This window comes from Stigmatopora argus, chromosome 22 (assembly GCF_051989625.1).
Source record: "Stigmatopora argus isolate UIUO_Sarg chromosome 22, RoL_Sarg_1.0, whole genome shotgun sequence".
NCBI lineage: Eukaryota > Metazoa > Chordata > Actinopteri > Syngnathiformes > Syngnathidae > Stigmatopora > Stigmatopora argus.
In genome coordinates, this window is record NC_135408.1 from 2271677 (window position 1) to 2296315 (window position 24639).

Below are 24639 nucleotides of genomic sequence, written 5' to 3' on the forward strand. Positions count from 1 at the left end.
TTGTTTATTAAGAGTTTATTATGAACAGTAGTGCTAGATAAGATTGACATTTGTGCCAAACCAGTATCAGGTCATTTCCTGTGCAAAAACGAGGTAAGATTTGCACTTTGCACATTGTTCCCACTGTATTACCGTGTAAACCAGGGGTCGGGAACCTTTTTGACGCAGAGAGCCATAAACAATTCATATTTTCTAATGTTATTTCTTGAGAGCCATTCTCAGAATTGAAAAGTAAAATCACATGAAAATGTGTGTTCTTTTTGTCCTTTCACCACTTTTAAGTATACTAAAAGTCTGAATTCTTTTGACAACATTCTCATGATGTTGCTAATAAATCAGTATCAATGATATCATGCATGCAGAAGAGTAATAAAAAACAAAATTATGATTAAAGTGGTGGTAGAGGTAGTGTCAATGCCACAATGATGCTCGTATTAGTATGTTCGGGACTCAGCTCTCTCACCCTTGATTTTCATATTTTACCTCACAGGTTAGTGGAGGGCCATATGCACCCATGGAAAGAGCCACATATGGCTCCCGAGCCATAGGTTCCCTACCCCTGGTGTAAACATTTAGAAAACCTGTTTTTGAAGAAACTTCTGACATGATTCTGTGTGTGGCTCCAGTTTTTTTTACCTAGGTCTACAATGTCTTGTGTGTCTTGTCTTGCTACTGCAACCAAGAAATTTCCCAAACACGGGATGAAATAAGCTTCTAATCTAATCTAGTATTTACTCCAAACGTGTAATTGCGTATACCTGTACTAAAACATTTTTGGAGCTGCACAGCAATAATGACTTTTAAGGCATTTAGATATTTCCACTTGTTTATTTAGTATTGATGACTGCTTATTAATCAAAGAATCCTCATGACACAAATTCAGCATTGAAATGAATCAGGTTACATTTTTGTTACCAAATTTTCATATAAAAGGTCTGCACACCTTATCGAATGTCATTTTTTTGGGTGAATGCATTTTTAAGAAGGGGGGGAAATATTAAACCAAGAAATTTCCCAAACACGGGATGAAATAAGCTTCTAATCTAATCTAGTATTTACTCCAAACGTGTAATTGCGTATACCTGTACTAAAACATTTTTGGAGCTGCACAGCAATAATGACTTTTAAGGCATTTAGATATTTCCACTTGTTTATTTAGTATTGATGACTGCTTATTAATCAAAGAATCCTCATGACACAAATTCAGCATTGAAATGAATCAGGTTACATTTTTGTTACCAAATTTTCATATAAAAGGTCTGCACACCTTATCGAATGTCATTTTTTTGGGTGAATGCATTTTTAAGAAGGGGGGGAAATATTAAATGGGTGTCAAGTCAACACCTGCCACTCTTCTAATTGACCCTCAATAAAATTCAGTAGTTGGAATAGGTTTCTCAAGGGTGTGTAGACTTTGCATATACACTCTACATGGGGGGGAAAATCACAAGCTTCTATCCTCAAAAAGGCACACAAAAGAGACTCACGTCGGGAAATAAATTTTAGTGAATTATGTATGATATTCTTTATCAACCAAAGGAGTATTTGGGCCACATGAAAAATAGGCAAATGAGTAATTTGACAAATCTTTATCAGCACACCAAAGAACCCCAGATAACACACAAAATATTAATTTGTCTGCACGCATTAGTATTTTGTACACACAAATGAGTGTTTTCCCTTTTTCGCTATGATGACATAAATGTGTGATTGAAAATATCATTTTTTTCTCTCTCAAGCATCCTTGTTCGAAAGTTTTGAGATGCTTTCAAAATTCTACTGAAAGGGGAAATGTCTCAAAATATATATAGCCATAGGGGTACTATTATGACTTTTTTAATACTCAGAATCAGAATACTTTTGTTACTCCACAACTAATGAGTATTGCTGTAAAAGAATGACATTATTTTTGTAAAGTTGGTATTTATTCCATTTTTCTGAAAAAGAAAACTAAGAAAAATTACCCGTCAATGATTATTTTTGAAAATATCACAAATTTGTTCCAAAATTATAAGCCCAATTATAATGACTGGATTTAATAATTCCAAAATTACAAGTTTTTATTTGTATTTTACTTATATTATGACTTGAATTATTGTGTCATTTTTGCCCCTGTGAAATGTATTTTTTTCCATCGTAATTTCACAACTATTTTTCTTGTAAAATAATTACCTACCTTTTTTCTGAAGAGATTATGTTAATTATATCACCTATTCAAAGATGTATTTATTCTTATGAATTCAACACTCGTATTGTAACAAGGTTGTGGGTTTTTGTTTGTATACAGCTTCCATAATTCAGATTTTTTTCTGATATAAAGTCTTAAGATTGTTTATTGTCTAGTAATATTACAATTTTTGGGTGATATCACTAGTACTTTATTAATAGTTATGTTTTTCTGACAATGTTTTTATTTACTCCAAGAGAAAAGATAAATTATTTTTCAAATGTGTATCCTTTTTCTAGTAATATAACAGCTTTTAACATTACGTATTCTGTTAAAAGTAAGACCTATTCTTAAAAAAACGTTTTGTTTTGTTTTCTATGAAACAACCTTCTCATATCATATTTTTGTAGTAACATTGCAATTTTGTTAAACAGAGCTACATGTTTGTTTTTTTCCATAATTGTGTTATGACGCCAATGTTTTTCCAATAATTTTAACTTTATTCATTTAAAAGATTGCATCAGCCAATGAGTGATGTGTGGCCCCAATACTCCTTGGTCCTATTTACTGTTGGCTTCTGCATAGACTGATACTGCGGCATATTACTGTATTTTCTTGCATATAAAACGCCCCCACGTATAAGCCGCCCTCTTAAAACTGCCTTAAAATTGTTGAATTTTACAATTTCTTGCGTATAAGCCGCCCCCTGATTAATAATTTTCACCTCCATATTCATGGTTTTAATAGGGAGAACAAATGTGAGACTTTGAAGGGAAAATCTTAAGAAAAATTATCGCACATGGTATTTCTGAATTACTGTATAAATCAAAAGGATCGTCTGCTGGATTGCACATTCCGAAAGGGTGTTGTCTGCATGTGGACAAATTCAAAAAGGTTCATTACCAGAGGGCGGACATGGAAAAGCAATGTATTCATTCACGTGGATTTTCAGAAAAATTATATAGGCACAAAAAACAAATATGGTTACATACAGAAAAACTGTTTTACACTAATTCATCCAGTAATGGTTGTTTTTTTCTACTGCAAAACTGAAAATAACCAACAAATAGTAAATGTTAATTTGTCCACATCTACTAGTGAAAAAGAGTATAGCAACGCTTTAAAGTCTTGTGTGCAAATAAGCCGTACCCTTGATTCAGTCATCATTTTTTGTTACAAATACGGCTTATATGCGAGAAAATACGGTATATATGCGTTGTACATGTATTTATGTGTATTCAAATATCAGAAGAGGTAAGGAGAGACTGTCCGGTTTCTTTTTTCTTTTTTAATGTGTAACCACGAGTGTCAATAGTCATCACAAACTGTGTGTACGGGTGTTAGTGTAATGTTGAAGAAGCAGCAAAGCTAACATGTTGAAACGACACCAAGGGCTTCTTGTGCTTTTAATTGAAAGACCGAAAAGTGTGTTTTTCACCGATATAGTCAAGGCGTGACGAGTAAAGCGTGTAACGCAAACATGGAAAGGGTTGAAGGTGGGTGTAGTCGGAGAGGAAGAGCAGAGAGCTCATCTCCCAAAGACGGAGTCCGAATAAAAGGAGCTCAGCAGAGACACTGGCGACCCGCCTTGGTCACCTCCTCCGACGAGTGCACCGTGTTGGGGACCAGTCCGCTCTTGACGCCCTCCCAGCCGTCCTGGATCTTGATGTCACCGCCACGCACCAGCTCGAAGATTTGCCTCGTCAGGTCCATGAACGCCTTCCGGACACAACATACGAGGAATTGAATCTCTGAGGACTAAATCAAGCCAAATCCTTTAAAAAAAAGTGCTTTGACATTTGCGGTCCATTATTGCGCTCAATCCTTTTCCTCATTTGTTAGTGCAACAATGGGCCAATTCCAGTTCAGTCCTGGAAACCAGTCTTCACTTCCTGGGTAAACATCCTATGAAGTACAGTAATACCTTGACATACGAGTGCCCCAACATACGAGGAATTTGAGATACGGGTAAAAATCCGAGCAAATATTTGCCTTGAGATACAAGACAAATTTTGAGATACGAGTAAAAATCTGAGCAAATATTTGCCTTGAGATACAAGACAAATTTTCAGATACGAGTAAAAATCCGAGCAAATATTTGCCTTGAGATACAAGACAAATTTTGAGATACGAGCGTACAAGACAGCCAGGTGGCCGAGACGCGAGAGGGTGCTTAGGATTTCAGCGCACTGTCTTTCTCGCCGCATCTCCCTCACGCAAAGATCTCTACGAGCACTAGGCGGAGTGTTGCATTTTTCCCGTGTTTTTTTGCGTTAGTCAGTGCAGAATTAAGGGAAACACAATGGGTCCAAAGCAAGCCGGTGCAATGAAGCGTAGTGCGAAGAAAAGGAGTATGATGACAATCAATATTAAGCACGAAATAATCGGAAAACATGAGCAGTATACGCATGACTGAGCTGGCTCGTCAATACGTATGGCGAAGCAGTAAGTTAAGTTAGGTGGAATACATTAATATCTTTGCCTTGGTTATTGCACAAGAAGGTTTAAATTTAGTGTAACGTAAGATTAAAACTTTTTTAAGTGTGTATAGCAATCTAAGTTAATTTAAGTTAAATTTAAAGTTTGTTATGTTACGAGCGCATCAGTCAAGTCTCTCTCTCCCATCCACGAACTCTGCGTTGTACTGAATAATGTCTCATTTTAGTATTAAACATCATAACCACTAGTTATTTGTTAATGTTAGTAGATGGTGAATTACAACCAATAAAAAAAATTTTCCATTGTAATATCCTGTTTTTTGGTGATTTTTTTAGAGGGTGGGAACGAATTAATTTGTATTTAATTCATTTCTATGGGAAACGTTGATTTGATTTAAATCGGCATACGAGCTCGGTCCCAGAAGGCATTAAGCTTGTATCTCAAGGTATGACTGTAATTGATTTTTTAATGAAATGTGGCTTGATTTGACATACATGATGGAAACAACTATTATTGGTAGAACTTACTGAGCTAGGAGAATGTTTGAAAATACTGCCTGTTGGGGTCAATGCGCACATCAAAATACACATTGAAGTATGAAGTCATAATGTGCAAACTGTCATTTTTAATACCTTCTCTTCTACTAAAGAAAGAAAGCCGAACAAACCGTTTCCACGTTGATGGCGTCTCGCGCCGACGTCTCCACGTAGTTCATCCCGAAGGCCACCGCTAGCTTCTCGGCTTCCTGGCGGCTCACCTGCCGCTGGGCTTCCAGGTCGCACTTGTGGCCCACCAACAGGAAGACGATGCTGTGCGGCTGGACGTGACTCTGCGCTTCCTCCAGCCAGCTGTGCAAGTTCTGGAACGAGCGGCGGTTGGTGATGTCGAAGAGCAAGAGTCCGCCCACTGAGTTGCGGTAGTAAGCTCTGGTAATGGACCTGTGGAGGTCGGAAGTAATTAGGACGACATATCCAGATCAATGTAATAGATGGAAATAGTTTAATGCAGGGGTCTCATAAATATTTTGGTTCTAGGGCCCCATTCACGGCAATTAGATTTTGTCTAATCTACAGGGAGTCCTGGGTTACGATGTCCTCGATTGACGCTTAGCTACTGCATAGTGCCTGTTTATGTTTGTGTATTGGCCAGGAGGATGTTTACCTTTTATGCCCTCCTTTTCCAAAAATGGGTGTTCGAGATTAAGAAGAGAATATCAATGACAATGAAAAGAAAGTTTAACATCATAACAACGATGGAGAAAAGGAGAGCTAATCTGCGTTCAGATCAGAATTAGATCGTCCCACAAAAACATGTCACACAGACCATATGTCGCCAACCTCCAAAGTCAATTAACTTCTGGTTCTCCTAAAAATAAGGACAGTTGATGTGTTGATTGAAGTGTTTTCTGAGTTGTTTTGAAATGCTGACTGACGAGAAAAGTTCACGAGTTGCTTTTGTTAGCTTCGGTTGGACTACAGTAGTCATTCTCGTGCTTTAAATTGCAAATAATCCGTTTTAAACCCTGAGCATCTCAGCAATAATGTTAAGCAAATTATCTTATTTTCATACACAATGTTTTGGCATCAATGCCAACTTTAGACCGACTTGTGCGCAAATTTGGGTTAGGTCACCAGTGGAGGGGCAGAACTCAATCATAACTGGAGGACTCCCTGTATATTTTTGGGCAAATTAGCATTAATTGTCAATACATATAGTGTACGAACAAACACAAATGTCAAATTGTCTAAAAGTGAGCACAACGGGACTTATAACTGAGCCTTGTGGGACTCCCCTTAATTCATAGACACAACAAAGCAAAAAGGATTTAATTTGGTACAATTGGTACAAGAATGAACAATTTTGCAGTAGTTAACGTCACCTAAATCTCTCCTGGCCCGCAGTGTCCCAAATTTGGAGCTTGACCCTCTTGCCCGGCTCAATCTCCAACAGGCGCGAGAAGAAGTCCACACCCACGGTGGGGTCCGATACGTGGGCGAAGTGGCCCTCAGTGAACCTGCGGATCAAACACGACTTGCCCACCGTTGAGTCGCCAATCACTATCAGACGAAATTGGTACAGCCAGATTGTGTCCATGTCAGGTCTGCAGGAGACATTATTCGTGCATTACAGGGTTATTCTCATTTATTAAACTACTCTTTTATGTAAGATATAATTAAATACTAAGGTTAAACTAGTATAGTATATATTAAATGCTGTGCCCATGGTAAATACTATTGAAAATAGTTAGTCAAATTATGTGATTCAAAATTTTAAATATTGCAACTGAAACATGACAAAGATTTACTCTTTATATTATCATGAACAAGTTATAATGACATACATTTGTTTTAAACCAATACTCTTCAAGTTAGGCGGATGAGTGGTTAGCGCGTCGGCCTCATAGTGGGAGTCCTGGGTTCAAATCCAGGTCGGTCCACGTGTGTGGGTTTTCTCCGGGAACTCCGGTTTCCTCCCACATTTCAAAGACATGCATGGTCTCCTTGTGCCCTGCGATTGGCTGGCCACCGATACAGGGTGACCCAAAAGCCAGCAGGGATAGGCTCCAGCACCCCCCACCACCCTAATGAGGGTAAAATGGTTCAGAAAATGAAAATGAAATGTAATGAAACTTTTCAAGTTCAACCCAGCCTGAGTCAAATTTGAATGTTTTGACTTTGGTCCAGTTGCCCGGGGAACGAGTGGTTAACAAGCCAGCCCCACAGTTCTGCAGTCGTGGGTTTGATTCCAGGTCGGACGCCCTGAAAGGAGTTTGTATGTTCTCCCCCCGAGCTTTCCTCCCACACCCCAAAAACATGCAGGGAAGCCTGGTTGAAAAACTCTAAATCACCTAGCTATGAGTGTGAGTGTGATTGGTTTTCCGTCTTCTTGTGCCCTGCGATTGGTTGGCCACCGATTCAGAGTATCCCCCGCCTGGTACCCGTAGTAGTCTGGGATAGACTCCAGCACCCCCCATGACTCTTGTGAGGATAAGCGGTTCATAACATGATTAAATGAACATTGGCCCACATCCTATGAGCTTTGGGCCCTTCCAAGCTATCGAGCCTCAGATTCTGCACCCCTCACGCAGGCCTCAACAACCCCGTTAGCATCCTGCTACGGCACTGAAATATATCACCAATATACGGTACAACACTAGATGCTTACTCACCTTGAAATTGAAGCTCAATATTTGTAAGAAACGAGCCCCATGTCCAAAGCGATGCCTTGAAAAACAAGGTGTGAAGAGCAATAGCACTATTGTTGCTGTTGTTTATCAGCCGCACGTCGCTTTGAAAGGAAGCTGAACTAATGGAGGCTTAAGTGCAAAGATGCTTCAGCGGGTAGTGAATATGTGGGGGCTATTTGTGCTGAAACGGCAGCAAGGACGACAAACACGACGGCATCACAAAACGCATCCACTCGCCCCTCATCAGCACCGCTTGTATTTGCATTTACCGTAAATGCACTCACATGCGCGCAACATAGATCTGGGCGAGTGTGATGCATTTCTTGTCGTCGGAGTTTTGGAACGCAAGGCGTTAGGGGGTTTAAAAATGACCGCACATTTTTATGGAATGACATTGTCTTTTGATCTCATTCAAATGGTGTGGATAAGAAAACAATGAGCTTAGTTTAAGATTCAATCATGTTAGTTAATTAATTTAGAATGACGCCTTTCAAGCGTAGCGGTCACTGCAATGTAACTGTATTTTATCTGTTTAGTTTTCTGTAAGAGTAGTCAAAATTTCTACGCTGCAGTGAGACACCTGAAAGCATCTCTTGCTCCCGTGGGATTCACTCCCAACTGAAATTCGTCGTTCGGCTTAAAAGTTCTGTGTTTTAAACTTCCCGCATACAAATCGACAGGTTTACAGCAAATGAAGCGTAGAGGAAAAAGCTATCTGTTTTGTAAGTAAGAAAGTTGTTGGCGGACTGTGAGCCATGCAGCGTGAGCTCTTGTTCAAAGTGTTGGTGATCGGCGACCTGGGCGTCGGCAAGACGTCCATCATCAAGCGCTACGTTCACAGCATCTTCTCTCAGCATTACCGTGCCACAATCGGCGTCGACTTCGCCCTCAAAGTAATCCAATGGGACCACGACACCGTCATCCGCCTGCAGCTCTGGGATATCGCCGGTTTAGTAAACTTTTATACCTGCTACATTTCAAAACAGTTTTGGCTTGCAAATTCAAGTTGCAAGATTCTGCAGGGCTCATTACTCAAAACACTCCCATTTAAAATCATCTTTCACGATTAAAAGTGAATTGATTTTTATTTTAATTCATTTTCTGAACTGGTTTATCCTCACTAGGGTCGCGGGGGGTGCTGGAGCCTATCCCAGCTGACTTTGGGCCTGAATTGGTGGCCAGCCAATCGCAGGGTGTACGAGGAGACGGACATCCATTCAGTCTCAAACACATACCTAAGGGCAATTTACAGTGTCCAATCAGCCTACCATGCATGATTTGAAATGTGGGAGTAAACCGGAGTACCCGGAGAAAACCCATGCAGGTGGACCGACCTGGATTTGAACCCAGGACCACCACTGTGAGGCTGACGCGCTAATCACTCATGTGAATGGATATGCCATTAGAATATGTTTCCAATGATGGCAACGGGCGTCCAATCCATTTGTATTGGAATGCAAATTGATCGGATGTCTATCGCCTTCAATGACACTAAAACAGCTATCAAACTATTTTTTTGTCGCGGGCCACGTCGTAGTTTCAATTTCATCCGGTTGCCCAAATTAATTGATTAATGACTTGACAGCTTTTCCAATCGTGCTGATTGATAGATCATTTTTGGACATTCAAGAGTACAAATCTTCTCCAATTATTGATTAAAAAACAACAACACAGGAAATATTCCCTATAGTACGTCTATAATCTTCTTTTGAATTTGATCATAAAACAAAAAGTCGGCACTCATTTACTTTCTCGGGCCACACAAAACGATGCGGCGTGCCAGATTTGGCCTGCGGGCCGCCACTTTAACACCTGTGCACTAAAACATGGTAATTCATTGTTAACAATTGTAGATTGCTTTTTTATCATATTGAGTTGATAACAAAATAACCTTTTTATGCTTAAAAAAAACTAAATAGAACTTAAATGGTATGTATTCTTCACCGTACCAGAAACGTATGGCTAGATGTTAAATAAATTCACTATATATAATCACACTAGCTTGATATGACCAAAAACAGTTTATTTCATGAAACATAATAATATAAAAAAAATACTTTTAATTAATACTAATGCTCCATGTAATTCAGCAGTAACTTACCTACCTGCAAAAGGCGATAAAATTGGTTAAAATGTGAACTTAATAGGTCTCATAGAGAATAAACTGACGCTGTTGCTTGTAATTCAGAGGGCAAAAGAAACAAAATGTTAACTTTTATACTTAACTAAATTTTAGACGGTATTTTTAAAATATAGAAATCAAATACAGGAGCGACATGTTTATTTTTTAATGGCCACTAATGACATATTCTCATAATAAATAACAAAAAAAACATGATTTCATTGTAAAAATACAGGAATAAAATCAAATACATATGATGAAGTGGCATATGTTAACCAACTGAATAGTTTTGGCATCTTTCATAAGTTCAAAGAAGTCCCAGAAGTGAGCCAACTATTTTATTACCCAAAAAATATTAATCAGCATTTCGCTGTATTTTTGACTAACATGATAGTAACACTATCTTGCTGTAAGTGTAACTTAGTAAGAAACTCTGTGTTCTATTGCCCCTCCCTAAGCCTGTCATTTGTTGCCTACTTGTGGAATGTGGCCAGTGGCTCCCATGCGGAAAACGTTGGTCACATGATGACCTGCCGTGGACTCAAAACAGGCATAAACCAACAAATGTTTATTTTTATTTTTATTTTTCATATCCCCTCGGTCTTTTCTTAGTCCAAACCACCGCCTTGGGGAAAACACTCACACACATTTCAATAAATTTGCACACCCCTCTTTGCTAGTCACCAGTCAATCACATTAACCTTTAATAAAGTTAAGCAGGAATGTATGCACTATTTATATCCTGAATATACCGTATTTATTCGAGTATAATGCGCACCCGTGTATAACACGCACCCATAATTTGTGACTAAGAATTGGTATAAATGATTTTTTTTCACTTTTTCTCAGCTCACAACATGGATTGCACTTATTGGTAACTGGCAAATGCTGAACGCATGTCGCCATAAAAAACATTTATACTCACAACACGGAAACCTGGTGAAACAAATGGCCATTTTGAACACAATTCTCAAATGGAATTTACAATTTTAAATCCTTAAAGTCGATTTGATCTCATCTCATCTCATTTTCTGATCCACTTTATCCTCACTAGGGTCGCGGGGCATGCTGGAGCCTATCCCAGCTGACTTCAGGCCAGAGGTGGGGGACACCCTAAATTGGTGACCAGCCTATCGCAGGGCACAAGGAGAAAAACAACTATTCACGCTCACACTCATACTCATACTCATACCAAGGGGCAATTTAGAGTGTCCAATCAGCCTACCATGCATGTCTTTGGAATGTGGGAGGAAACCGGAGTACCCGGAGAAAACCCACACAGGGTAGAACATGCAAACTCCACACAGGTGGACCGACCTGGATTTGAACCCAAGTCTCCCACTTTGAAATCGACGCGCTAACCACTTAGCCGCCGGGCCGCCCTAAAGTCTAATTCATCATCATAATATTTAAAATAGGCGGCCCGGTGGGGCGAGTGGTTAGCGTTTCCGCCTTACAACTCTGGGGTCCTGGGTTCAAATCCAGGTCATATCCATCTGTGTGGAGTTTGCATGTTCTGCGTGGGTTTCCTCTGGGTACTCCGGTTTCCTCCCACATTCCAAAAACATGCTTGGTAGGCTGATTGGACACTCTAAATTGCCCCTAGGTATGGGTGTTAGTGTGCATGGTTGTCCGTCTCCTTGTGCCCTGCGATTGGCTGGCCAACAATTCAGGGTGTCCTCCTGCCTCTAGACAGCTGGGATAGTCTCCAGCACCCCCCGCGACCCTAATGAGGATAAACCGGTTCAGAAAATGAGATGAAATGAATATTTACAATTTTTCAAAGTCTGAATCATCATCATCAGATTCACCAAACAATTGATTCCATTCCTCTTGAGCGAGGATAGCACTCCCTGAGTGGACTCCAGTGAGCGGGTACCCTACTAACATTTCTCTGAAGCAACTTTTTTTAATTTTACCCTCCCCTATAAAGGAGAGAGGAGAGGGCTGGCTTCTATAAAACAAGGTAGAATTTACCTTCTTTGGGCCCCTGGTAGAATGGGCCTTGGGCGCCATCTGGCGGACAAAAACAGGTTTTTACATCTCCCATTATAACAGCTACGGAAGGGACTTTTTCACCGGCGGAGGGCAGTTTTTCACAGGGATTTGGTCATAAAAGCAAATACCTCGTGTATAACGCGCACCCGAACTTTGCTTCACTTTTTTGGTATATAATTTTATGTGTTATACTCAAATAAATACGGTGCTTATAAAGTTTACACGTGTGCATCCTAGGACAGGAGCGCTACGGCAATATGACACGTGTCTATTACCGGGAGGCGGTGGGCGCCCTGGTGGTCTTCGACAGCACACGAGCGTCCACATTCGATGCTGTCCTCAAGTGGAAGGACGACCTGGACTCCAAGGTCATTCCTTTAAAAATCCCACTATCACCTCAGGGAGTGCTTTACTGAATTTGATAGATTGGACTTTACTGAGCCATGATCTTTAGTTCTCTTTCTCTGCAAAATAAACCAAAAGTATGCCATTTTAATCCTGTTGCTCTGTTTGCCAGGAAGATTGTTCAAGGATAAGATAACAAAGGCAGTGTATAAATATGAATATCAGAGTACACAATCCAACAGTTTCACCCTCTTGCACTTCAAAGATTGGACTTTCACTAACGTTAAATATCTTTAAATCTCTTTTTTTAAGGTGACATTGAACAATGGGAGACCGGTTCCAGCGGTCCTCTTAGCCAACAAGGCTGACCAAGCAGCATGCCTGCACCCCAGATTGGACGCCTTCTGCAAGGATAACGGCTTCGTCGGATGGTTTCAGACCTCGGCCAAGGTGCGACCTGTTAGGGCTGCTTGGTTTTATGCTTTTTCCCCCCCTGGTGTCCCGTCTGAGTGATTTCCCATTGTGTCCAGCTGCCGTTTCTCCGCCCCTGCCTGCTCCCTCGTGTGTTTCCCAGGTGTTCCTAATTGTCTCGTCAACCCATGTCTGTCTATTTAACCCCCACTGATCGTTATGTTATTTGCCGGATCGTCTGCCTTATTTCCCTTGCCATGTGTCTGCGTTACATCGTTCCTCGATTCCCCGTGTTTTCCCTAGTCAGGTTTGGTTTTGTGATTTGAATAATAAGTCTTTGTTATTTTCTAAGATCCTGCCTAAGTTATTAAAGTTTTCTTATGAGCACTACTTCCCTCGCCCTTGCCTGCTTCCCTGCAATTGGGTCCTATTCCTCGTATCCTCGCCCCGACGTCTCCCCAAAGACGTAACGTGACCTTGCTTTACCGTGTTTACACAGCGATAAGTGGTTGTTTTTCCCTACCTCAGGAAAACAGTAACATTGAGGAGGCGGCTCACTGCCTGGTGCAGAATGTCCTGAGCAACGAGGAGAGCACCCCTGTCGAGCGAGAGCCCACCACCCTAGTCCTTTCGGGCTATGCCAATGCCACCAAGAAGCACCTCGGCTGTTCGTCATGTCCTAAATGACAAGTCTTACCCAAGGTAATCACAGACAATAAGTGGATGGAGTTAAAGGTGTTATGATATACTACAACCAGTGACTTTAACTTGACCTTACCATATTTTGGACACAAATCCAACCGGAAAAGTGTCAGAAAAGGGTTCATAATGAAATGAGTCTTCCTTTTGCAGCTGCTTTGGCCCTGTCCACTAGAAAATTTCAGATTTGAGTCTAAAATTCATTTTTTTACATGTTAAATTTCATTGTTTTCATTTTTTCCCCCAATAGTTACCATTTCATAGCACCTTTCAGCGACTTTACAATTTCGTTCTCAAACTAATCTACCATTTAAATTGAAGCCTTATCATATGTAACCTTAGTGTAGTTATATCAAAGCGTCAGTTTTGAAAGGAGACAACAGTTCTGCGGCAGAGATTTTCTATTCCGATCCCAATGACCCAAATGTAGAAAAAGCCTAAAACATCTGTAACAAAATGCCTAACTCTAAGTCAAAACCTTACCATCATTCATTATTTTTCTTTCCATCCTCGAAAGGGTTGCGGAGCCCAACCCAGCTGACTGGGCAAAAGGCAGACTACACCCTAGACTGGTCGCCAGTCACCCATAGGGCACATAGAGAGACAAACGACTATACACCCTCACAATCACACCACCACCAGCGGAAATGGAGCCTGCGCCAGGCGAGTGAACCTCTACACCACAAAGCAGATCAAAACCTTGCCTTACTTTTCAAATTATATTTTCCTTATTCCCCTTTTTGTGGGACTTTATCTTCTCAAAAGTGTCAAAATGCAGTTCCTCCTCAGAGTGTACCGAAAGCAATAACAAAATATGCCCTAAATCAGCGGTCCCTGACCTTTTTCTCATCTTGGATCAGTAAAGCTCTTTCTATTTTCTCACGGACTGGCTAATAAGCGGCAACTTAAGACAAAATTGTGTGGGGTTGGGATCGGTGCACAAACCACACCCACGATGGCAAAAAAAGTCCCAAGCATAATAGCAAGTATTTATTATTTTTAGTATTATTATTATTCTTATTCTTATTATTTTTATCTATTATTTTAATTATAACAACTTTTCTCATTTCAAGTGGAAGCTGAGATTGAAAACGTTAATATTTTTTACTCTGACGGACCAGCACAAGGTGGCTCGTGGACCGGGACTGGTCCTCGAACCAATGCTTGGGGACCACTGCCCTAAATACCACTGACTTTGTTAGGAGGTGAATTTTTCAACTACTTTTTTAACTTTAAAAAAACATACACGCGCTACAGACCTGTTACATAATAATGTTAAACCCAATAAAGGGTCCTTTTTAAAGTATTTAAACCTAGTGATGCAACACACTAGTAACTGCTGATGTACTGCACATGCAATCCGATCAACTTCTGCCAAGTTTGCTTTTTTTCACGATGGCTCTGTGAAGGAAATGTTCAGTGAACACTTCACGTTGGGTGAAAACACAAAATTATAACATGAAAATGTGACCACACAGGCCTTTACTGTATCGGGAATTGGCCTCCATTGTTCAACTTTGGAGTCCGTCTGTGGTCGGCAAGCCAATAAAGGCTCATTAGCACCTCCTACTGATGGTGAAAGGAATTCATGGGAATTGATGGTGTTCATATTTGAGTTTTTTTGCTGCTCCATAGCGTCGGGAAATGGACGCGCACACGTATATACCTTTTTTTGTTGCGTCAGGCATATCATGAAAACGTACTTCGAAATCCTCGTATCTCGAGGCATGAGATATGAAGTAACAGCTTACGTCGTGATACTATATTATAGTGGCTGTTTCATGAAATTCTTGATTCATGAACATGATTTGGACCCAAAATGAATGGAAAAAAAACTATATTAAAAAGGATGTAAAACCCCGTGCTGCCATTGCCTATTGTGGAATGAGAAGATGGTGAACATTGATGTATTTAAAATGATGTCCCCAAATTATACAATTGCGTTCTGCTTTAAGATTCCCTCCCCTGACCCAAGATGTGGCCCAATCTCAGACTACTTTTTTAGTCACCTGATTCATTGCACTGCCATTTTGCACACAAGTTTAACGAGGAGACGCACGCGCATCACCAGCCTACGGGGCGACCTCTATAGAGGAATTTGGGCTTTTGTAAGAAGACCGGCAGCACAAAGCAAAGCTGTTTGTGCAGGGCGACATTTCGAAGACGGGCCAAAGAAGACGAGCAAGTCCCAACATGTCCATTTGTCGCATTTGGACGGAGGAGAGTTGAATCATGGAGGATTTGGCGTTGATTTGGTGATTTCCCCCCAGTCCTCCCCCCTTTTTTTCGCACTCGCATCAGCATCGGCCGAGGTGCGTTCAGGGACACTCGGGACGTTCCGCCGCTTAGCTTTGTTTCATTTCCGCATCCGATTGCCTTAGCATTAAAGCGAATGTAGTTTTTTTTAGGTGAACGCATGAGTCGTCGGTGCTCCTTTTCCTCCTCCTCTCCTCGCTGAGACGGCTGATCCACGCAGAGGGCATTGCCCACCACCTCTACCCCCCTCCGCTAAAGTCATTTTGATCGTCCTCTACTACTACTACTGCCCCCCAACCCCACCCCCCATCCCCGCCACCTCCTCCAGGCTCCAGCCGAAGCCGCTCCTCCTCCACCATGTCCGGGCCGACTCTGACGGACCGGATCGCCGCCGCGCAGCACAGCATGAGCGGCTCGGCCATCAGCAAAGCCGTGTGCAAGGCCACGACGCACGAAGTGAGCGGACCCAAGAAGAAGCACCTTGACTGTAGGTGACAACACACACACACACACGCACACACTAACGTAGACACACGCAAATGCCATCAGTGCAGGCGCGCATCACTCACACACAAAAGGCGTCTTTCGTCCTCCTTTAATTAGGCACCGTCCATCCACCAAATGGATACCGGGGATGTCACGCTATTCACAGGCCTAAATGCATAATCATTAAGTCCTGCAGCATTTCCCCCTCCACATTCAAGTTCACTGTCCACTGGTGCATTACTATCATTTATGCATGTGTGTGTGTGGTGTCCTTATCTGCACACTGCCGATTGCTTTTGCATGCATTCGCATGTGTGCGTGTGTGTGTGGATGCACGGCACAATATACGTATAGGGATGATTAGGTCAGCTGTTTTTTTTCCGGCTAAAAAAGACTGCATGTGACGGATGGAGTGCATTTTGGTATAAAAGATCACACTCCTCCCAAGAAGAAAGCAAGGGAGCTTTTCCATGATGCTCATATGGTGGTATACTCAGTTTACCCATATATATCAAATTAACTATCCAGTTGACATGGTATGCTATGCCACCAATCCATTTGAAAACACAGATTAGTCTTATTGGAACATTTTATATAAGACAAGTGACTATTTTGGTAAGTATAAAAAATAAGAAATAATTGAATTTAAACAAACAAACAAAGAACTGGCATCCATATCACAGTTCGGGTCACATAGACAACAATATTAACATTTGCTATACAATTTTGGCCTTCATGATGTGCACATTTCTGTAAAAGCCAATTATATTTTAGTTTCATATTAATCGTTATTTCTTGTCTATAATTAAGGAAAAAATAAATTAGGAATTGTATTGAATGATTTAAATAAAGGCAGCCAACAAGTTAAATGAGTGGGCTATTAAAATGCTTTTTTAAAGCATCAACAACATTTTTATTTTTATTTGTTTTAAATAAAGTAGCATGGCAGCCCGGCGGATGAGTGGGTAGCCTCACAGCTCTGGCGTCCTGGGATCAAATCCAGGTCAGTCCACCTGTGTGGAGTTTGCATGTTCTCCCCAGGCCTGCGTGGGTTTCATCTTGGTACTCCAGTGTCCTCCCACATTCCAAAGACATGCACGTCTCATTGTGTCCTGCGATCGGCTGGCAATCGATTCAGTGTGCCCCCCGCCTCTGGCCCAAAGTCATCTTGGATAGGCACCCCTCGCAAACCTAATGAGGATAAAGTTGTTCAGAAAAGGAATGAAATAATAAAGTAGCATTATTATTTATGCATGCTTGGATGTGTCTCTTTAAGCTGCACGAGTGACATTGTGAATGTTAGATCAATTTCGCACAGTAAACATCCCACGCCCCCCCCAAAAATGGAACTGGCCCATAACTTAACAATTGTATCTTTCATAGCTTTACTCCTTTACAGCAGCCTTCCTAATCCAGGTTGATCTGACATCTATTGTCATACTCGGCCAATGAGTTAAAACTATTTTTTGAGGCAACAGCACTTAAACCAATGTAAGCTTTGGATATTGCCTGCTTAAAACACAGGTTTGGCGTTACTTTAAATACGCGTTTCAATGCTAAAAATATACTTCCAAATAGAGCAGCAGCAGAAAATACAGAAAACTTGTAACGTAATCTATAATCCTTATACAGCGTGATTGATTGGTGTGGGTGTGTGAGTGTGTGTGTGTACGTTAAGAGTCTCTCGCTACATTTGTCCAAACCGTGCAACGTAGAGAGTTGAATTTTTTTATGGTGCCCAGAAACGGCTGCCGGATCCTAATAGATTGCATTTCTTCACCTTCTCTAAGTGTGTAAACTCAATCTTTTATTTGTTAAACACCCATTTTTCAAAAGAGAATTGCAACAATTTTCTTTTGGTTCTTAACAAGTAGGGGGGGACCGGCGAAGGCTTAATCAAATGAATCCCCTTAAAGTCAAGAGGACTTCGCATCCCTCTGTGGATGTTTGGCAATGCCCTTTGGGGGTCAGACCCTGGGGTTAGGAATCACTGAATTAAAGGATGACAACTAAATTGCATGTGTGTTGCCCATCGCACAGAACATGCAGGTTAGGTTCAAATATGCAGGAAAATGTTTCAAGTCTCTACATATGAATTCTGTACCTGTTTTGCTTAGCATCATATTTCAGTAGAGGCCCAGGGGTTACATCTTTGATGACCAAGAACAATATAAACTGAGACGACAAGAAAAATGCAAGAAGGAAGAGCATTACCTAGTTCCGTTGACTTCAGTCATTCATGGCGTGTTTAGATTTCGCAACAGAGTTCACATGAGATTAGCAGTTAACTATATAGTATAATTGGAATGATTTTTTTCCCCTGAGGGCGTGAGGGTTCTATTTGAGGGAGGTGTTAATCTGTTTTGCTTTCTTACATGTCGCTATCTGTAATTGAAACACGTCCTTTCTTTGGCAGCGCTAAAATTACAGAGGGCAGAAATACCTCAGTGTAAATAATGTTGTATTGAGAGAATAGACAGAAAATTAGAGTGGATGTTTCTCTTCCATCTAAAATGAGATAAACTGCTAATGTGCTGCACGCTCATTGGACTCAGTCGTTTATTGTTGTTCTGGCCGCTAGCATATTGGCCCCGCAGTTACTAAACAATGAGAGGCGATCCACCTTAAACCAGTAAATGTCACCGTAGCAACAAGGAGGATTTCAGAGGACGGTCCATCACTGGGGCGCGGTCCAAACGTTTGGAAAGGTAGCGATTCTCTGATTGAACGAACCGGGAAGATGCCGCACAAGGTTTTGGCTTGACGCAATTCTGACCAATTGCGGATTTAAAAGCTCAAGTAGGGACGGCGTACTCGGCTCAGCATGTTCGCTTTTGTTTTCGTATTTCAATTTGAGGCATTTTATAGATTATTTAGGTCAGGCAAGGACATGGGGAAGGTGTGTGTTTTTGAAAAGACGTCGGCGTGGGTTGGTGCCTTTCGACGGGCCGCCGTAGATCACAGAGGATGGAAAGGAAACCCCCCCGACGAGGCAGTCTTTGTGTCTTTGAGCAACAATTCATGAGACGAGTCCATTCCCACTCAGCTCGCCTCGTTAAACGGGATCATAAAGTAGAAACGCGTACTTGCTTCTACTAAAGAATCGCTCTCTGCTGAAAATGGAACAGAATCAATGGGGATGAAAATAATGAGACGCAGGCTTCTTGTTGAAGGGGATTAAAAACACATATCTTTGCGGCAGACATACAAACAATGCAGCGGAACCTCTTTTTTATTATTATTATTAACTGAACAAGCAATGTTCTGAGTAACCTCTAAATTGACAAACAAGGGGAAAAGTACTGCACAGTTGAAAGAGTAAAGCATGACTATAGTTTAGGACTATAGCAAGTGGTTAGCATGTCTGCTAAAGGTATTTTTTTTCTAAGTCCATGAATGAAATTGTCTGATTTTTATGTTTAGCATTTGTTGCTTTTAAACATACAAAATCTGTTTACATCATATTGTATTTTTTGACAATTTGAAACAGATGGAAAGCACATTTTTAAATACGTTATTGCTTACCACTTTGTTGTTTTGGCTGGTGAGGGTCGTGACCGGACGTTTGGTCGCCCGGACGTTTGGTCGCCCGGACGTTTGGTCGCCCGGACGTTTGGTCGCCCGGACGTTTGGTCGCCCGGACGTTTGGTCGCCCGGACGTTTGGTCGCCCGGACGTTTGGTCGCCCGGACGTTTGGTCGCCCGGACGTTTGGTCGCCCGGACGTTTGATCGCCCGGACGTTTGATCGCCCGGACGTTTGGTCGCCGGACGTTTGGTCACCCGGGTGAATATAATTTTGAGAGCTGGTTTCAACAGTAGATATTTAGATATTAAACTCTCTCTCTCATGAATATAATTTTGAGAGCTGGTTTCAACAGTAATCTCTCAGTCATGTTGTCAAACGTCCGGCGACCAAACGTCCGGCCAACCAAACGTCCGGGCAACCAAACGTCCGGGCAACCAAACGTCCGGGCAACCAAACGTCCGGGCAACCAAACGTCCGGGCAACCAAACGTCCGGGCAACCAAACGTCCGGCGACCAAACGTCTGGCGACCAAACGTCTGACGACCAAGCGTCCGGCGACCAAACGTCCGGCAACCAAACATCCGAGTACCGGTGAGGGTTACAACTAGAATTAGAGCTAGGTTTAAATCATGTTTTAATGACTTACTATAATTATTCATCATTCAGACAAAGACACAACCAAAAATCGGGCTTTGAGATGCTGCATACACATTCCTAGAATATACCTACCAAATTTCATTCTGATCTGTCTATGATCAATGGAGGAATAGTAGTTTTATTTAGTGTACACCCCAAGAAGAACAGCATGAACTTCCCTCCAGTCGGTCTAAAAAACTAAAATTAGCATTAGTATTCATTCATTCGTTCATTTATATGTTCGTTCGTGCATTCATTCATTTTCTGAACCGCTTTATCCTCACTAGGGTCGCGGGGGGTGCTGGAGACTATCCCAGCTGACTTTGGGCCAGAGGCAGGGATTGTCTAGTATTAGTATTCTAAAAATTATTTTACAATTTACTTATTGCTTCCAAAAATACTAACGTCCATCCATAAATAACCCCAAAAACATTGAAATCTGATTAAAATCAAAATGGACCTGAAAGGCAGAATGTCAACAAGTCTGAAATTATCACTTATTTGGGCCTTTTGTCGGGAAAACGCACCTTATGGAGAAGCACTACCAATTTCGTCATACGCAGCTGGGTATGATGACAATTAGGCTTTTTTTGTCGAGTCAATGATGATGACAAAGCCTATGTCCGATTATTATTAAAGAAAAAGCAAAACACAGCAAATATTGACAACTTTCTGTACTGACTTTCCACATCATCGGACTCTTGTTTTGTTGAAATGTTCAACTCTCGCGTCTTTTTTTGTAATACAAATCGGATTTTATGGATCGAGCCTCACAAGGGTGGGCGATCCATTACACTATGAGGGTGATTCATTGTTGACTTTGCATGCTTTGCTGCTCGTTAACCCGCTCTGAGCAGGCTCTCATCAGGACCGTTAGGGTGTCGTGACCTTGACAAAGAAAGATAGGGGTTGGGGCCATACTCTGTGAATATTTAAACCCTCAGATCTATTTACAAAGCGTAGCAAATGACGAGCACGTCACGCCCAGCAAATGGGATTTCATTAAGCCGCGTCCGCTCGTGTCGACAGCAAAACCGCAATCCGAGTCATCGTGTCATTACTCCCGAAGTGACCGCACACTGCGCAGCAGCATATCGCAAATGCGGCTTGAGGTTGCTATTTGAATAGTTCGTAAATATCTTTATTTCAAATGTCATGTTCCCAAAAGTGGCTGCTTTAAACTTCATGTATCCTTACAAATATTTGTAAAAAGTGCGAGTCGTAATAAGGTGGAAAGATAATGCGGTTAATGGAGTGAATATCAAGCACCATGTGACAAGGCCAAACTCAGGCTAAGCAATTTTTAACTTGTGTGCAGTACTCACTTTTAACATTGATGTCATCATGCATGTACATCTATGTGTATGTATATATGTGCTAATATATGTGTGTATGTTTATATATATATACTTCAAAGACACGCTTATTTATTTATATATTTATTCATGTATTTATTTATTAACTTACGTATTACCTATCTATTTATGTCTAAAATACCTTTCCTATTCCTGCATCCTAACCCTCTTGCTACTGTGACAACGAAATTTCCCGAATACGGGATGAATAAAGTTATCCAATCTTAAATATTTTGATTTGGAAGGCAGGAAAAAAACTGTTGGCTGTTGGGCAAAGAAACACACATCTGACATTGACAAGAATGCAACAATCAATGAACAAACACAAGGACGCATGCAACTTCTGCTCATGAGCCTTTTTCCATCACCAAGTGATACAAATTTTAAATGTATTTACATTTTAAAAATGATTTTTATGTTGACGTCTGTCCAAATATAAAGTAGACATTTCTGTCTCTTCATTGCTCCATAATGAACCCCAACACATTGCCACTTATAGCGAATCGAGAGCAGATGTTTGCTCCGCATCTTATTTCACTGGTTTGGATTCACCACCAACTTTTTGGCTTTAATTCGAACCATACAGGGCAGATACGAATATCTCCTAAGGCACAAAATCCTGACATACTATTTTCATTCATGATATGTCTATATCAGTGTTTTCCAACCCTTTTTGAGCTACGGCACACTTTTTGCATTGAAAGAATATCAAGGGACACCACCATCTGAAAATCTTTTCATTTAAAACTATGTCGCCTATATTAACTGTAGTCATTCCCATCAAAGTTTTACGTGTGCGGTCGATTGGTCGCCGGTCTTTTGGTCGCGGTCTTTTGGTAAGCCCCGACCGCGACAACGAGCGACCAAAAGACCGGCGACCAAAAGACCGGCGACCAAAAGACCGACGACCAAAAGACCGACGACAAAACAAGGTAAAACAACACGGTCTACGCATCAATAAAAGCCAACAATGGCCATGAGCAGTTTCACTGAGCCGACGTGTGAGTGTATAAGAGTTTGTATGTACATGCGTTGTCCCTTTAAGAAACTACGTCAGTCAGGGTCTTAACAAGTTCTCCAACAAAAAACAATAAAAGTCCGGGAAATTTTGAGCTTTTCTTTAACCTAATAATTACTAGGGCATTAAGTATGACTAAATAGTAATTTGCAGTTTGTATTTAGGGAATTTGAGCAACGATTTAAATGGTAATTATCACTTACGTTCCGGGCGACCAAAAGACCGGCGACCAAAAGATCGGCGACCAAAAGACGGGCGACCAATCGACCGTGTACCAAAGTTTTATCAGCAGGAATCACATTAACCTCCAAAATGATTCCAAAAATCTAATTTTTCACACTGACCTAATATCACCAAAAGTTGATGTTTGCGGACCCTGAACAACTTCCAGTTCAAGTGATGCAAAAATAAGTAATGCTTTTAACCACATAATGTTATAACTTTTCTCTAAATATGACTTAAATCTCCTAATATTATGCAAAAAAAAAGGTGCTTACACAGACTTTACGTCGCCAAAAGTTGATGCCCTAGAAAACAATCAACTTCCGGTTCATGTTAAGAAAAATAAGCAACAAAATGACTGTTTCACAATCTGAATCTTGTAATAGTATGATCTATAATTTAACGTTCATCATATTTTGATTTTAATCTTGTAATATTTCAATTTTAATCTTTATTTTCGTTTTAATTTTTCTCTCTGAAAATTACATTGTATGACTTCTTGCAATTTCTCACGGCACACCAGTGTGCCGCGGCACAGTGGTTGGGAAACACTGGTCTATAACACCAGAAAATCACAACAAAAAAGGATAACACACGTCACAGTCATCCTCATAGCCAAACTTGACAGCTTATGTAATAACATAATCTTAAATAAGATCTCCAAGTATTAGAACTCAGATCATGAGAGGAAAAAACATTCAAATCTGACCTTATTGTCAGTGGACATGGACATATTTCAATACATGCACCAGTGCATTTCTACATGGCATAATACTATAATAAGGATTTTTTGTCTCTCCATACACACAGAATGGACGTCTCGGGAGGGCAAAACGTCAGTAGTCAATTCAATTTTTTTCGCTTTCATCTCCATGGGCTGGGGGTAGGGGGGTAAATTAGGTTAATTATTCATCCCAGTCCAATTCATTTTATTCTCATTATGCATAGAGTCGATTGGTTTGACTTTATAATGTAACCCTCCATCTCCTACTGGGATTTTTTTTATTGACGAGCTTGGTGAAAGACCTAATGGATTTGTCCATGCAGCTGTGATTCTATGAACAATATCATTAAACAATCATCAACGCATTGATCGGTCTTCTGGTATCCAACCAGTATGGATATCCTCCCATAAATTACATAATCCTTTTAAGTCTCTTCAAACACCCGGTTTTACACAGTAAATACTTAATAGTAGAATCTAGTCAAAGAGTAATCAAATACAGTCGTACCTCTACTTAGGAAATTAACTGGTTCCAAGACTTTTTTCATAACTTGAAAATTTCTTAAGTAGAGGTGTACTTTATATGTAAATTTTCTAATTCGTTCCACGGGTCTCACACAACTACCAACTAAAACCCTTTAAATTAGTCAGTGTCCCAATTTAGTATGAAAGATGAGAGAAAATTATAAGGAAATGATTTATTAATGTCTTAAAATAAATAAAGCATATGAAAATGTGCACTGTGCCGCTGAAATATCTCCCTCTGCAGCCACAACAGATGTATTACCCGTGTTTGTCCGTCAGATGGCGCCAATATCCCGTTCTACAAGGGCTGAAAGCTGTCCACTTTGTAGTACATTTTAGACTTTTACGTGTGCCCTATATGTGTGAAAATGGTAAACGGTCGATTGGTCGCCGGTCTTTTGGTCGCCGGTCTTTTGGTCGCCCGGAAGGTAAGTGATAATTACCATTTAAATCGTTGCTCAAATTCCCTAAATACAAACTGCGAATTACTATTTAGTCATACTTAATGCCCTATTAATTATTA

General features: G+C 40.8%; 3 protein-coding genes across 4 annotated transcripts in view; 2 read left to right on the plus strand and 1 right to left on the minus strand.

Moving 5' to 3' along the window:
- Positions 1 to 3079: 3079 nt before the first annotated feature.
- On the minus strand, positions 3080 to 8050 carry LOC144068442 (ras-related protein Rab-39B-like). The gene is made up of 4 exons (XM_077592992.1): positions 7776 to 8050; positions 6486 to 6707; positions 5274 to 5544; positions 3080 to 3886 (listed from the first exon to the last, which is right to left on the minus strand). Exons 2-4 carry the CDS (start codon positions 6698 to 6700, stop codon positions 3731 to 3733), a joined length of 642 nt encoding a protein of 213 aa, XP_077449118.1. The 5' UTR covers positions 6701 to 6707; positions 7776 to 8050; the 3' UTR covers positions 3080 to 3730.
- Positions 8051 to 8400: 350 nt separating this feature from the next.
- On the plus strand, positions 8401 to 14674 carry rab38c (RAB38c, member of RAS oncogene family). The gene is made up of 4 exons (XM_077592195.1): positions 8401 to 8741; positions 12151 to 12281; positions 12571 to 12708; positions 13198 to 14674. The coding sequence occupies exons 1-4, from the start codon at positions 8549 to 8551 to the stop codon at positions 13354 to 13356; spliced, it is 621 nt and encodes a 206-aa protein (XP_077448321.1). The 5' UTR covers positions 8401 to 8548; the 3' UTR covers positions 13357 to 14674.
- A 147-nt stretch (positions 14675 to 14821) lies between these two features.
- LOC144068013 (phosphatidylinositol-binding clathrin assembly protein-like) overlaps positions 14822 to 24639 on the plus strand; it is a 35283-nt gene continuing 25465 nt past the window's right edge. The window contains exons 1-2 of one of the 2 annotated variants that reach the window (XM_077592180.1): positions 14822 to 15680; positions 15777 to 16111. In XM_077592180.1, the coding sequence (XP_077448306.1) occupies positions 15982 to 16111 (130 nt within the window). In that variant the 5' untranslated portion in view covers positions 14822 to 15680; positions 15777 to 15981. Of the gene's footprint in view, positions 16112 to 24639 lie in introns of both variants that reach the window. The other variant, XM_077592181.1, reaches the window with a different exon arrangement.